This window comes from Pogona vitticeps, chromosome 6 (assembly GCF_051106095.1).
Source record: "Pogona vitticeps strain Pit_001003342236 chromosome 6, PviZW2.1, whole genome shotgun sequence".
NCBI classification, from domain to species: domain Eukaryota; kingdom Metazoa; phylum Chordata; class Lepidosauria; order Squamata; family Agamidae; genus Pogona; species Pogona vitticeps.
In genome coordinates, this window is record NC_135788.1 from 83,159,404 (window position 1) to 83,176,037 (window position 16,634).

The 16,634-nt window shown below is 40.8% G+C and overlaps 1 protein-coding gene across 8 annotated transcripts in view; it reads right to left on the minus strand.

Annotated features, from left to right (window-relative positions):
• Nucleotides 1–14: 14 nt before the first annotated feature.
• The window catches only part of ANKRD17 (ankyrin repeat domain 17), a 142,176-nt gene continuing 125,556 nt past the window's right edge, over nucleotides 15–16,634 (minus strand). For all 8 annotated transcript variants that reach the window (XM_073004024.2, XM_078377710.1, XM_073004025.2 and 5 more), the window contains 6 exons: nucleotides 14,761–16,433; nucleotides 11,524–11,721; nucleotides 9,410–9,661; nucleotides 8,599–8,777; nucleotides 7,445–7,609; nucleotides 15–2,318 (listed from right to left, as the gene is read on the minus strand). In XM_073004024.2, coding sequence (XP_072860125.2) covers nucleotides 2,259–2,318; nucleotides 7,445–7,609; nucleotides 8,599–8,777; nucleotides 9,410–9,661; nucleotides 11,524–11,721; nucleotides 14,761–16,433 — 2,527 coding nt within the window. In that variant the 3' untranslated portion in view covers nucleotides 15–2,258. The remainder of the gene's footprint in view (nucleotides 2,319–7,444; nucleotides 7,610–8,598; nucleotides 8,778–9,409; nucleotides 9,662–11,523; nucleotides 11,722–14,760; nucleotides 16,434–16,634) is intronic.

Here is a 16,634-nt window from a genome sequence, read left to right on the forward strand (position 1 = left end):
ATAGAGATGTCCTAGATGGTCTCAAAAAGAACATGTTCCTTGTCTTTATTGGTCATGTATGCATTACATTTGAAATATAAAAAGTGTTCCAAAAATGTTCCTAATACAGACTTCCAGCAACCCACCCCTCCCCCAATATTTAATTTAACAAGCCTTATTCCATAAACAAGACATGGGGTGTTCCAACCTGTTCTCCTATCAACAGTTTGTTTTCAGGTCAACAAAATACATATAGCTTTAATAAGAAACCACATCCTAAGAAACTTATCTCAGCTGAACCTATTGGTTGTAATAAATATTAAGCAGCATCTATTCCACTGAAGGATTATTTCAAAGCTCAAAAATAATCCTTGTTAGCTGTGGAGAGGCATAAACTAAGAGAGTAGTAAATGTTACATAAAATATTTGAATAACATAATTTCCCCACGCATTAAAGTGCTGAAAATTGGATTTGTTTTCTTTTTCACCAACAGCTATATGGTTAGGCATTCCTTTTGCTTCAACCAATTTCAGACGTTTGAGTAAGAACAGTAAGTGATAATGCAATTGTTATTTTTAAGAGCACCAACAGAGGGCATGTACACAGATGAAATACGTGTTCACAAGCTTTTCAACATCTCAGGTCAAAGAATTTTTTGGGAAAATCATTTTACTTGCTGGTTCTATATGTAAGATAACATTTAGAACTCTGGTTTTGGAGTTGAGAAAATGAGCTGGTCTAGATAAGCTGAGAGTTTATTTCAATTAAGTCTTGAGTTGAGCCACTGAGCTTGTTATTGTGTAGTCAACTGAGAATGAGCTCCACTAAACTGGACTTGCATCTAAATAGACAAGTTTAGGATTGCACTGCAACTCTTTTATGAGAAACGGCTAATTCAAAAGTATAAACAGATTTTCAGGGTTCTTTTCTTCCAACTAGCAAAGGAAAGACACTGGACTGTTTGTATCTTAACATGCAGTACTAAACATGAGTAACGGATTGATTTATAAAATTTAAAAATACATATCACACATTCATAGACATATCTGTTATAAGATGGGTTTCAAGTAATGATAAAGTATCATTAGCTCTACGGCTGCTTCTAAAATCTGCTGTGGAGCTCAAGAACTTCCTAATTTAGAATGCTGATGTTTTCATTCCAGCTAATATTGTAACCCACCTCATATATTGTGGGCTGGAATTTTGCAAGACACCATCCCTAAACACTTTTGTTTAAGGACTGAAGTTTTTATTATTATTATTTAATATTCCAGTGTCTTCTGAATAAAATCTTTTCAGACACCTTTGTTAGTGAAGTTTTGAGCAGATGCAGTTGCCAGACATGCATACTTCTTTGTAACTGACTATAAAACAACATGAGGCAACAAATATGTGACAAATTCAAGACCATAGAGGGCTATGCTATAGGATGTAACTCACCAATATCTGTTAACCCACCTTTTTAGAAACTTCTTTAGCTAGATCTTTGCCGAGTTTCAAAATGCACTAAAGGAAGTACCGCCTAATGATGCCAAAGCTTTGAAAATGTCTAAAGACTGAGGGGTTTAGAGGTTTGTATTTTGAGTTGTTTCAGATTCATAAAGGAAGAGTGGAATATTTCTTTGACTTCATATTCTTCTTACAAAACAAAATAGTGAGTAGCTGCTGAAAGGTGTGGGGATAACCCACAAATAATGCCCATTTAATGCTGTATTTAAAATTACACAAGTAGAAAAACGTAATGCTTATTAATAGTTTAATGTATGAAGGAAACATCCAGACTGCTGTATATGAAGGTACATCTGTCACATTAAAGTCTACATAAAGTAGAGCCTCTATACTGACATACTGAAAAGATTTACTTTCTGCTTAGCCATTTCTGTTATGTAAACAATTGTACATTTATCTGCCACTCTAAAACTTCAGGATCAAGTTTACATAATTTTGCTAAATTTTTGTGTATGCCCAGAAGCAGCTTACAGTACTAAAAACCAACCAGCCAAAGAACAGTTTCAACAGAAAGTTATGTCCAAAATTAAGAATAATCAAATGGGAAAGAAAATGAAACTAAGAGAGGCTAAGTTGAACCATATGATGGCAGGGAATGGGCAGTCACAATGTTCACAGAAAAGGGTCAGTTAGTACGTTCTTCTGCGAAAGCCTACATACTTCAGTCCAACACAACCGAAGAATGATCTGAGAGCTGAGGAAAACTGGTTCTGTTTGCACGTTCCTCTAAGCCAAAGAAAATTGCCAGGCTAACAAAAGTGATCCCCACTCAGCCAAGCTGGTTCATATGCACACTGTTCATGTGAGGTGTCCATGTTCCAGTCCATACCTGAAGAAGAAGAGAGAAGGTTTTAAGAAATGAAAAAACAATCTCTTTGCAACATGGTTTTCTGCCATCTGTCTCCATATATCGAAAACAGGCTGACTATACTTTCAGTAAAACAACTTAATTGACAGTTGGTTGACAGTTGACAGTTGGTCAAGATGGCGGCGCAAGCACTTGCAGCGGCTAGGCATTCCAGAGATCGGCCCTTATTACGGACTCTACACGCTCAGGCACAAGTAATTTACAGTCGACAAGAATTATTATCTATTGGCAGAGAAGGTTACAACTTTGAATCGACGGTCTCAACTTACAACATCCCAGCTGAGCTTTTAAGACAGCCTGCATATCCGGGGGTTACTCCCACTGCTCTCCCTGTCAGGAAGAAAAGAGCACGGAGAAAACGCAAGCAGAAAAGAGGTTGCAGGGCCGGTCTACGAGTGAGGTTAGGCAAAAATCCTCACAAGCCTGCATTGCCAAGTCTTTTTGTCTCAAATGTTAGATCTCTACCCAACAAGATTGAGGAGCTGGAACTTACTATCTCCCTACAGAAAAATATTCGAGACTGTTGCGTTATGATCTTTACAGAGACATGGCTTGACTCTTCCATCCCAGGGGAGGTAATTGAACTACAAGGACGCAGAGTACATCGAGCAGACAGATCTGTTGAATCTGGGAAGAGCAGAGGTGGAGGGGTTTGTGTTTACACAAACGATAATTGGAGCACAGATGTTAAAATACTGGACATTCACTGTTCTCCTGATTTGGAGTATTTGGCAGTGAAATGCCGCCCCTTTTACCTGCCTCGTGAGTTTAATGTTATTATAATAACAGCAGTATATATACCTCCTGATGCTAACACAACCACAGCTTTGAGTTGTTTGTTAACTGCTATCAGCAAACAGCAGCAGGCCTACCCAGATGGAGTGCTGGTGGTAGCAGGTGATTTCAATCAAGCCAATTTAAAGACCGTCCTCCCTAACTTTTATCAGTATGTGGACTGTCCCACTAGAGGGGAAAATACCTTGGATCAGGTATATAGTAACATCATACATGGATATAAGACGAAGCCATTGCCTAGCTTGGGACAGTCAGATCATATATCTCTTTTTTTGATTCCATCATACAGACCTCTTGTTAAAAGAATCAGACCATCAATTAGAGAAATACAAGTGTGGCCAGTGGATGCATCTGAGCAACTTCAAGATTGCTTTAGGAGCACTGATTGGGCACTGTTTGAGGAGGACAATGTTGATACTTATGCCTCAACAGTACTGTTTTATATCAAAAGCTGCATCAATGTTGTTACTACTACCAGACAAGTACGAGTGTTTTCTAATAACAAGCCTTGGCTAAATAAAGAAGTGCGCCTTTTATTAAAAGCCAGAAATGCTGCTTTTCATTCTGGTGATGAACTACAGTACAGAGAGGCTAGAGCTAAACTGAAAAGGGGCATTAAGGATGCCAAAGCTATGTACAGCCAGAGAATTGAACAACACCTTGAAAGTTCTGACACTCGCCGAGTGTGGCACGGCCTAAGACAAATCACTGGTCAGAGTAACAAAAACAGTCTGTGTAGCAGCAGTGATTTTTTGGCTGAGCAGTTAAATCAATTTTTCAGCCGTTTTGAGGTGGAAACAGGAACAACCATTATTCCAGCACCTACTGTCTATAATACATCACTAGAATCTACCATCAACAGACAACCACTAGTACTGCAGATTTCAGATGTGAGACGCGCTTTCCAGAATATTAATGTTCGAAAGGCAGCTGGACCAGATGGAATCATGGGACGAGTTATTAGGGGCTGTGCTGCAGAATTAGCTGGAGTTTTTACGGATATTTTCAATCTATCCTTGTTGCAGTGTTCAGTCCCCACTTGCCTGAAGACATCTATTATAGTGCCAGTCCCCAAGCAGTCAGCTGTGGTATCTCTCAATGATTACAGACCAGTAGCTTTAACATCTGTTGTTATGAAATGTTTTGAGAGATTGGTGCTGGATTACATTAAGGCTAGTCTTCCACCTTCTTTGGACCCATGGCAATTTGCATACAGGAAAAATAGATCTACTGATGATGCTGTGTCCATTGTACTCCATACTGTATTGAGCCACTTAGAACATCAGGGAACTTATGCGAGGCTGTTGTTTGTGGATTATAGCTCTGCTTTTAATACCATTCTACCAAATAGGTTGTTTTTTAAAATGATCAACCTGGGATTACCTCAGGAGATATGCATGTGGATAAAGGATTTTCTGACAGATAGGCCACAGTCAGTAAGGATGGGATCTCACCATTCTTCTACCCTGGTACTAAGTACAGGAGCTCCCCAGGGCTGCGTGCTAAGTCCCTTCCTCTATTCCCTGTACACACATGATTGCACCCCACTGTATAACACCAATGCAATTATTAAATTTGCGGATGATACGACAGTGGTGGGGCTCATAAATAAGAACAATGAGTCTGCTTATAGAAAGGAAGTACAAAGGTTGATACTTTGGTGTAAAGAAAATCATCTCACACTTAACATCAAAAAAACTAAAGAACTCATAATTGATTTTAGGAGGAAGAGATATGTACATTTACCACTGTACATAAACGGTGAGGAAGTGGAGAGAGTTGGTAGTTTTAAATTTCTGGGTACTTACATCTCAGAGGACCTCTCATGGACTATAAATGCCAACATGCTAATGAAGAAGGCACAGAAGAGGCTGTATTTCCTGAGAATGCTCGGCAAGTTAAATTTATCTCAGCATTTGCTTCTGTCATACTATCGTAGCACCATTGAGAGTGTCCTAACCTATGGCATTCTGGCATGGTTTGGGAGTAGCTCTGTAGCGGACAAAAAAGCTCTACAGAGAACCATTAAAATTGCCCAGAATATCATCGGGCTCCAGCTACCAACCCTGGATGACATCTTCACATCCCGCTGTCTAAGGAAATCACATAGCATCCTGAGAGACTCTTCCCATCCTGCTTATAACTTTTTTGAACTGTTACCATCTGGCAGAAGATATAGAACAATTAAGACTCGGACCACACGTTTTCTCAATAGTTTTTATCCCAGAGCTATAATTGCAATTAATAATGAGCTTAAAGACCACCAGTAGTGAATAATTAACTGGACTGTGTTACTTGGCCTGCGGTGTAGATGTTTGTATTTTTAGTGGGGGACTTTTAGTGGGTGGGGAGTGTTTGGGAATTTTATGTGTGTGCATGTGTCTGGTCTCTGGGTGTCTGTGAATTTCGTTGTATGTGTATATACTTACAATGACAATAAATTATTATTATTATTAATTTCCAAAAGATTCTTCATTTTCCCTACCCCACCACTGTGTGAAATAAGGATATCACTTCTATCAGCTCTAAGAAGAAAGAACACTCTAGCCACTAAAGTGTACTACCCCTCCATAGGGCTTAAAGCACTCTGGGCCATTTACAATTTAATTATGCAGGCTACACCCTGCCCTCCTACCCCACCCACAATGATTGGGTAGTTGATTTACAAACCCTGGAAGGTTGAATCAACCTCAAGTTGGCTACCTGAGCACAGAACTGAGGTCATGAGCAGAATTTTCACGGCAGTATTACTGTTCAACCACTGCACCACACAGCGGCTTCTACTTGTACAGTATAAAAGTAATATTTGAAACAACCCATGAATTGTGCTTATTTTAAAAATTATGCAAAAGAAGCGTGACCACTAAAAGTCTCATGTTTGAGCTTCTCTAGCCCTATTCAGGTAGGGACGTGGTGGTGCTGCGGGCTAAACCGCAGAAGCCTGTGCTGCAGGGTCAGAAGACCAAGCAGTTGTAAGATTGAATCCACGCGACGGAGTGAGCTCCTGTCGCTTGTCCCTGCTCCCGCCAACCTAGCGGTTCGAAAGCATGCAAATGCAAGTAGATAAATAGGGACCACCTCAGTGGGAAGGTAACAGCGTTCCATGTCTAAGTCGCACTGGCCATGTGACCACGGAAGATTGTCTTCGGACAAATGCTGGCTCTATGGCTTGGAAACGGGGATGAGCACCGCCCCCTAGAGTCGAACATGACTGGACAAAAATTGTCAAGGGGAACCTTTACCTTTACCTTTTTAGCCCTATTCAGGCAATACCTATCTATCTATAGTCACCATGGATAGAGAGTAATGTTCCACTCCTGCCTCTGTTTCCAGTGATATTAATCCTGTACTTAAGGAGATTGAGTTTGAAGAAACAGAGCTTCCACTACCTGTGGGGGTTCACCATGTAAGAACTCTGGAAGATTAAGATAGATAGTCTTTGAATAGAGTTTTGTCCTGCAGAGCTCCATGTCTGTTCTCTCCTGCTATGTTCTTCTTTCTTTGATCCTCTCTACCCACTCCCATAACTAGCACAAGAGACCCAAACTCTGTCAGAGTAGTACTGTTATCACCATCAAATTATGCATACTTAGTATTTTCAGTTACTGAATAGAGTCACAACTCATGAACCCTAATATTTCAGCTACAGATAGTTTACACACACAATACCTAGCCAATTAATGTCCATTTCTGTTCCCAAATTACATCTACAATTTGGAGTTATTTTGGCTGTGTACTAGAGTTACAAAGTCTTTCAGGAAAAATTAAGAATCATATCTTAGATCACTGGTTCTTAACCTTGGGTTACTCAGGAGTTCTGGACTGCAACTCCCAGAAGCCTTCACCACCAACTGTGCTGGCTGGGGTTTCTGGGAGTTGCAGTTCAAAAACATCCGAGTAACAAAGGTTAAGAACCACTGCCTTAGATAATGAGGTAAACCCATAAAATTAGATGGCTGGGACATGGCTGAAGATTTACAGAAAGATCAGGTTAGTTTAGGAAAAAGCTATGGTCGGGGTTCGGTAATCTAGCACTCTCCAGATATACTGGACTACAATTCCCATCTGCCCCAGCCAGCATGGCTAATAGTTAACAAATAGTTATAGGAGTACTGTATACAAAACATTTCGAAAAGACAAGTTTGCCTATTCCTATATGGTGGTATTCCCAGCAAGCACTAAAGGGAACGATACAGTAATTATCAATTTCATGTCATCAGTACATCAAATATGTCAAAAAAACAAAAAACAAAACAAACAAACAAAAAACACAGTGCAACGCGAGGACCTACTGTCTGAGGGCCGTTATTCTCTGTAGAATTTGAAACCATCTTTATTAATGAGTTCCAAGATGGATCAGCAGCATGAGGTCCGTTGAATATAGGTCCTCCAGTACCATCCGCAATGGGTGCAACAGGAGGAATCATTGCATTCCCATACACTGAGAAAGGCATGCCCTATTTGGGAGGAAGATAAGTGATTATTCAAATATTGTGTATATATATATTCCAGCAATAGTAATAATCATAATCATAATCACCATCTTAGAACTGCAGAGCTCGAAGGGATCTGATGGATCATCGAGTCTACCCCCTGTCGAGGAGGCACAGAGGGGGATCAAATTCCCTGCCTCTGGCTCCACACCCAAATACCTAAACCACGGAGCTATTAGTCTGTTAATTTTTAAATACATACATTTTAATTCAATAATTCTAAAGTCAGCATATTTCATTAGAATGCCAAAGGAATTTGTTACTTCTCTGAAGTATTTTGTTTTTCAAAATCTACTTGCCAGAAGTTTGAGTTACTATAAAATCAGGGTACAAAGCTGTTGACATTCCACTTCAAAGTTGCCCCTGTATATGTAGCAAAGGTGGCCAAGATAGTGTGGCTCAGAAGACATTCAAAATATGATCCTGGGCTTAGTTATAGTAGTGAGCAAGAAAAAATTTCAGGACCACAAATGCAACTGATTCTTGTTAATTCTCTCAACTTCACAGGAACATTCTAGTCACACTGGGGCCAACAAAACAATGGAAAGAGCATTGCAGCAGGATCAGATGTAATACAATATGTTGATCTGGGAGATGGCTCATAGATAGAAGCAAGGTCTAGAGAAGATCAAGACTGGACAGAAAAGCCAAATCCAGGGAAGGAAAAAGGTGGATACTATACTCAGGAATTTAACAGACACACGTTTTTGTTTGTTTGTTTGTTTTACTATATAACCACATTCCATTTAATAATATTTTTCTTGACTTTCTGTCACTAAAGGCAACTAGCAAAGTATCATACAAATAAAAATCAATAAAAATTAAGAAATATAAATCACTATCATGGCAGAAAGGGGCAGCATAGAAGAAGAAAACAGAAACAAAAAAGGAATTACTTTCAATTCAATTAAAAAAACTGATGAGAGTTCACAGCAAAACATTTGGATCCTTACCCCAACTTTAGGGAAGTCCATGTATCCTGCAGGAACATGCTGATGGAATGTACCGGAAGGAGTTACAATTCCTGTGCTATCTCTCTCCATTGCTTGATGTTGTGAGAATACACCTGGGTCAGACATTGGCCTGTGAATCATATGGTTTCCCATTCCACTGTGACACCAATCTACTTTATCTAGCAAGAAAGAAGTGGGCGTATCTGTTAGCAGCACACTTTCGGACAGAACATTCAGCTGTGACAACGAGCAGTTAATGCCAGATAGATCATGTGTATTCCTAATGTATGGCACAACAATCAAAATGATCCTGGTGGGTGCAGGGAATGATTGGCTTCACTTCATTTTCATGCACTCCCCAACTAGGAAAGTTGTACTGTGCTGCAACTAATACTTCATGACGAAATTAAACACAAATGGCACTCTTAAAGAAGGATTTCAACCAGGGAACTTTAAATCAACTAACCAATTAACAAACTGCAATGCAAAGAGCCATAAACCCCATTCAGGAATTCAGCATGAAAGTGTGTACTGCTCTGAAAGGACAAGGTGATAAGCATGTGCATAGAGAACCTAAACTCCAATTCTCCCCCAGTTCTGGATCCTGCAAACGTTCACATGATCAGTGCAAAGGTCTGTGGATATGCTGAATGCACATTCAACTGCGTCCTAACATTATCACCACCTTTTAAACTCTACATACTTCCAGACTGAATAACTGCATTTTGTTATACAAATTCTTCCAATGGTACGTTGTAGTTATTTACAGTAGGGAAAGAAGTTAAATAGATTTGTGCGAGGCAATACATACCACCTTGATTTCCTCCTATCCCTTCAAATGACCATATACCACTGTGACCCACTGGAGCGGCAAGGTTGCTCCCTATAACAGAAGGTGTGGATGTTCCAGTTTGTCTGATACGTGCAGAACGCTCAGTTCCAATTGGGACAGGAACTTTTCTATCCTGAGACACACTGTTGGGCTTTTCTGACCCCAGGGAAACAGCTGAAGGGGTTGGAGATGGTGCTCTAACTCCAGCAGAGACCGGCTGAGCAGGTGGCTCTAAAGGATAATAAATATTTAAGCAAGTTAATGAAAATCGTTAAATCCTACTGTTTTCAAGACAAGAGGATCCCATTCTCACATATACATTCAACATGAGATTCTATAAGATGGGCTGTTTAAATGTTGTAATTTAAATAAGTGCATGGCATTCATTAGAAGAGGGCTTGACCTAGTACAGGTTTGACACAATTGGTATGCTGAGCAAGCAGTTTAAAATCATATGCAAGATTAAAAACTACCACCAGCATCTTTTTTTGTATCAGCAAATGGCTGCAAAACCACAAGCAGGACTGTCAGAACATGGGCCAAAATATTCTTATGTGGGCAAGGGATATCACATACCTATTGTCCTCCCTCTCCACTCCCACAAGCTATCTTTCATGTGACTGATACACCTGATTTGCAGCAAGACTGCCACTGATTGTACAAAGAAGAACGTGCCAGAGAGGAGGAAATGCATGCACAATGGCCTTTCTGTGGACATACAAATGAGCAGCATTCTAGCCCTATAGTTTTACAGATCATAAGAGAAGTAGAATAGGAACTTCCACTCTCTCCGCAAAGGATGAAGTTTGCAGTTTGTATGTACTTATGGACCCAGTTCTAGCGATGGAGTCCCAAGTAACATCTGTGGTCTGTGTGGCCTTTCTCTATCTGAGGCGGATTGTCCAACTGCGTCCCTACCTTGGCACTGGGTCCCTCACTATGCTGCCCCATGCACTGGTGGTCTCATGATTAGACTGCTCAATGCTCTTTGCATGGGGCTACAGACATTCCAGCAGGTCCAGAATATGGCGACCAGATTGTTGAGTGAAGAAATAACACATATCCCCTACACTGGCCGCCTTGCACTGGCTACCTGTCCATTTCCATGCCAGCTTCAAGATGATGACCTTGACATACAAACCCTAAGTGGTTTGGGACCTTGATACCTGACAGAATGGCTCCTCCCAATGAGATCTGCCCAATTTACCCAATCTTCCTAGCCTAGGCGCTTGAGAACACTGACCCTGAGAGAGGCCCGGAAAGAGAAGACTAGAAATCGGGCCTTCTTGGTGGTTGCTCCCTACCTCTTGAAAAACATCTCACCCAAAATCCGCCTGGCCCCTTCACTCAGAACTTTCAAATGATCTCTTAAGACATGGCTTTTCAGACAGTCTTTTCCAGAGAATACATCATGATAATGCAGTGGCAGTCTCAACATTTATTATTGCTCTGCCATCTTTCCTGTTAATTATTCTTTTTTGTTTTTGTTTTGCTTGTATTTATGTTTGTGATCCTGTTGTTTTGTTTATTGTAATGGTATATTGTAATTTTGATCCCGATTTTTGTATAACTATTATGTCTAGGTTTTTTAAAAGTTGGTGTTATTGTTTTATGGTTTTGTTTTATTATATTGTACACTGCCCAGAGTGGCCTTGCAGCCAAATAGGTGATATAAAAGTCGAAGAAATAAATAAAACAAACAGAATAATAAATGTCTGGTTATCACAATTACTGATTTTCACATTTGAATGCTAGAAATAACTGGACATAATGCAGACATCTAAGTTAACTTGTTAGTTAAAAACAACCCAATCAAAGTGGTGTAGATCTACCAAAAAGGGACACATGCATACCCATGCCACTGTTGCCTCTGGCATCCAATCCTGGAAATATAATACAATGTTTGGAATATCATAAATTACATTCACAACTTGGAACGGTTACCTTTTGAACTACAACTTCCAGAATCTCCAGCCTATGCCCACATTGGCTAGAGATTCTAGAAGCTCTAGTCCAAAAAAAGAGTAGTTCTTCTAAGCTGTGACTCCACTGCTATAATAGAATGAATATGTGTAGTTGTGGTGACAACTCACCATTTGATGCAGAGGAACATGGAGGCAATAAGTTGAGTGGGGAGAAATGCTGTCTATTAAAATTAGCAGCTGCTGGCGCTCCACCAAGAGGTGTTCCTGGAGCATACACTTGACCGCTTGAGAGGTTTGAGGCAAAGTTACCCAAATGTGTAGAAGGAGGTGTTACAGAACTATATGGAGAATCCATACTGACAATACCTACAAAATGGTTGACAAAATATCAGTTTTCTCTCAAAAAACAAAACAAAACAACAACGTTATATTAAACAGAAGTTTTCGGAAGGGGGCAACATCTGTGTCAAGGACAGTTCCTTCTTCAGCAGCACCAACAGTTATGATTACTCACGTATATTTCTCTCTTTTCTATGCACTTTATGGATCAAAAGGTGGCTGCAAACAGATCCACTTGCAGATCTCATGTATTTAAGTACATTTTGAGAATGACCATACCATCTCACTATTTACATAATATACCAGTCACAATGTAAACCACATAAAATTAACTCCATTAGACTGAAATCAGCATTAATGGGAAAGGCACATTTTCAAGAGTGCCTGGTTTTTTATGTTTATACTAAGCACAAAAGCTTCCTGAAACCTTAATGCAGGAGTGAGCTTCATTCCATTGTCCACATCTTATATCTTCACAAATAAAAAATATGCCATGGGCACTACAGTACTTCTAACATTTGTATTTGCTGCTGATAAAGAAAGGCTACAGTGGGGTCTTGACTTGAGAACTTAATCCGTATTGGAAGGCGGTTCTCAAGTCAAAATGTTCTCAAGTCAAATCTGCATTTCCCATAGGAATGCATTGAAAACCATTTGATCCGTATCCGCTCTTTTCCGTCCATAGAAACTAATGGGAAGCTGCTATTCTGCCTTCGACAACTACTGTAGAGGCGGATATTTTATTTCTTTTTTTCTTAGGTCAAGAAAGGTTCAGGGAAGGCAGGGAAAATACAGTCCAGGCAGTACAGTACCAGGCAGTCCGAAGACTGTCTCCCAATCCACTCTCTAAACGCTGGGAGGAGTGAGGAAGCAGACAGACACACTTTTTACTGGCCAACAGTTAACTGAAAGTTCAAATTTTGCACTTTCCCTGCCTCCCATGTGGGTTTTTTTCAGTTCTTAACTCAAATCTAAGTACTTAAGTCAAGTAAATATTTTCCTATGAGAGCGGTTCTTAAGTCAAAATGTTCTTAACTCAAGCCGTTCTTAAGACCCCACTGTACTTTCTCTTCTCTTCTGTCCTAGCACAATTCACTTCACCTCCAAGCAATAGATCTAATAGAAACAATGTATTTGAAGACACCTAACTCATTGCTTCCCACGGGGTGTGTGTGTGTGTGTGTGTGCACTTAGAGGAGCTAGAAGAAATTCCAAGGGGTGGTGCATTATTTTTGTAACTGTTAATATTTTTACCAGCCTAAGTTAGGGATGGGCAACTTTGGCAGGGCCAAGAGTAATTTTTTTTTTACTTCCAAGGGTCTGAAAGCAAGGTGGAAAAGACCAGGCCAATGTGGCTAATTTTTAATTTATTTGTTTAAAAATACTTTTAAAATAATAGATAATTACATAAACATTTCATTTTGTTATATAAACAAAAACCAAAAAATGTTTGCCAGCCCAAACATACGCACATATACTTAAGACACAATAAACACAAGACTTCTATTCTTAATATGGTGTTTTAGTTCATGAAGTATTACTCGCTCTCTGAAAGCAAAATTCATTCCTTCAGGTGAATTTATTAAACAAAATTGATGCACAATTTTTAAATTTTACATCTGCACAGATCAGTACTATTTGGGGCTACGGTACTTTGTTTAATAAGGCAGCACTGAGCAGTAGCAGCACCAGCAGACAATCCTAACTTTGTGACTCTGTGATGCCTGTCCAGTATCCACCCATCCAGGAATGTTAAGAGAACACTTCCCATTGCACCAGAAAGGGAGCCAGTCTGCCATAAGCACAGCTTAACTGAGTGAAAACGTCTAAAGATGATTAACAGAGGATTCAGCTAGACAGCTAAATTGGATCGGGTTGGATCGGGCTAAATGGGGTGGGTCACTTAAGGTTGGGCAGAGATGTGCCATACCATTTGGTGCAGTTTTTAAAAAATCAAAGGCAGTGGGGGTGGTGGTTTGATGTTAAAATGTCTGGGAACCACGGATATATTCCATTCTAGAATCCTTGCCAAACATACGAAGCAATTGGATGTCCACTGAACACTTAAACTACACCCTTAAAAAAATTGCACCTCCACTATTTGCTGTCAGGTAAACTAACCATCTTCATTATCACATGAAGCACAGCAGCAGTATTAGATTATAATTTCTCTACTAGTTTTCAATTAATTTTCATTCAGGTTAGTTTTTTATTACCATTTGTCATGCACCTTTCCACTCATTTTATTTTGGAGCCACTATCCTTTTATAAATTCACAATGGCATTAACATGGCACAGCTTCCATGCCAAAATTATGGAACACCTCAAAATCCCGAAGTATTTTGCATCAAGAACATTTATACATTTATACCTGAGCAGATGCTAAGCTTGTGAAGCTCCTGTTTCCAACCAAATTAAGTGAGAGAGAACTGGTTAGGGTTGAATGCAACCTCCTTTCTTCCCTAAGATGGAAGAGAGGAAGACAAGCTCTCTGCACCAACTCTGCCTTGAAGAAAAGGCAGATGGCAAAGAGTCCACTAAGTGCCCATCTAAATAGTGGCCAAATCGCTGGGTATGTGCCAGCCTTCTATCTACAAAGATGTAGAAAGCGCTACCTACCTTGAAGTGTAACCCTGTTACAATTCCACTTAAAGCACATTCTTCCAGCCCGCAATCTATGTCCTGGGAATTAAGTCTAACTACAAATCCAAAATCTGCAATTCCCTCCCCCTCTAGTCAAAAAGATTTTCTTCCTTCAGCCTCGTTTGGTCTGTCCTCTAAAACAAAGCAAATTCAGAGAATTGTGTCACTATCAAGTCAAGAGAATGATTAACTTCTGGGAGTCATTGTGAGGTTTATCATAGTCCACTCTTCAAGTTTGTAGGAAAAGGGCTTGCTCTCTAGCACACAGAAAAAAAAAATACTTATGTTTGGGACTAGTAGATGATGCATGCAGGAAGTGAGGGAGAATTCATACCATTAAAGAAGAACTTGGCACCCAGCACCAAAAGGCAAAAAAATCAACATACATCCACAGAAAAGGGAAGATAGAATTCACATATTCACCTGAGGAACTTGGAGCTGGTCTCTGCAATGGGGGCCTAAAACCTGGAGCTTTGGAAGTATCTAACTGATGTAATGGATCTGAGTTTGGCAGAAATGAAGATTTTCCAGGTAGAATGGATTCCGGTGTTGTCTGAGATGACAAGACAGATCCACCCCAGAAGGCATGAGCAGAGGCAGGGCTATTTTCAAACAGTGTGCTGAAGGGCCCAAATGGTAAAGCAGCACTGAAGTTGGTAGCCATAGATTTACTTGCTGGATGGACTGTATTTTGAGAAGCACTTTGTGTACTTAAGGTAGAAGGAAGTTGCACTGAAGAAGGAACACTATGGGGTCTTTTTATGTGGCTGACATTAAGGACGGCAACGGAAGAATTCTGAACTGGAGGAGCTGAATTCTTATGTGTAGGATTTGCTGCATGGGAAGGTAGCCTGACAGTGGTGCTTTCCATTTTAGCTGATGGAGGTTGCTGAGAAGATCCCACTGTTGCCTGAGGCAAAAGATAGTTTGCTGGGGAGTTCACTGGTGCATTCGCAGGAGCAACCACTGGGGCAGAAGAACTCACGGTTACTAAATTTGGAGGCACAACCACTCGAGGATCTTGGGATGGAACCTGAGGCTGTGGTAGAGGTGGCCTTGCTTCTTGGGCAAGCGAGCCAAGAGTCTGTGACTGAGCAGGATGCTCTGGGGGAACTCCAACAGAGCCACTACTTGACTGCCTGTTGCTGGCCAGACTGGCTGCTTCTACTACTGGTGGGCTCCCCACTTCCTGGTCAGAAGACGATGCCCCTTTACTTGGAGAACTGGTCACACATTCCGAAGGACTGCTTCTAGAAGCCCTTGCTGGCTGGGCTGGTGGTGAAGGGGAGGATGTGGATGACACAGGATAGTGCTCTTTGGCAGTAGGAAAGGGGTATGTGGCATTTGTGGGTGTTGTGCTGTTGTTACTTGCTATCGTTGCAATTGTGGTTGTGGAAGTGCTGGAAGTCTTAACCACAGTGACAAAGAGTTGCCTTCGAACGGAAGGTGAGCTGGGGCTGCCACTTGCAGAAGAAACAGGCACAGTAGACACAGCCGAACTTGTGGTAGCTGTTGGACTGGAAGTCGAAGAACCCACCGAATTCACCTGAGAACCACCGCTGTTCTGATTGCTGTGGCGAGGCACCGTGTGAGGCTTAGGTGAGTTAGTAGCTCTTGCAGGGCTCAGTGGTCTAACAGGGAAAGGGCCCCAGGTAGACTGAGCTGGTGGGAAAGTTCCTCCAAAATGAGTCATGGGCAACCTTGGTGGACGGATCTGCTGGAAAGTCTGAGCAGCGAGCAAAGCATGTGCAAACTGGGGAGGAGGATATGCTAATGGCAGAGAAACTGGAAATCCAGGCCGCACATTATTCGCTGGATTCTTGACTGCTTTGTGAGTAGGTGTTGAAGAAACTGTAGGCACAGAAAGTGCTGTGGTAATCTGAGATGAAGACGAGATTGCTACAGTGGTCACCTTGCTTCCAGTTACAGAACTGTGAGCTGCTGTTGTAGTGGTGTGTACTGATGTCCCCGTTTTAGGATAGGCCACAGAGTTCTTCAGACGATTCTTTGGAATGAGCTCATCAATCTCCTTGTCTGGATCCTTAATCAGAGCATTTATTAGCTGTGTTGCTTGTCTTGTTGATTCTGTGCCTCCCCTAGAATAGAGATGGATAAAACACACATTAAAAGATGAAATTCAAAACTAAAAGATTGACTCAGTGAAGACTTAGCATACTCAATAGTCCCCTAGGAACCAACAAATGTAGAGTGTCACGTTGAAAAGGACACATGAGCTAGTCTATTTTAGCCTCTTACAGTCTGAAGCGTCTAGAGAACATGCCTGGCTGGCTAGTTGG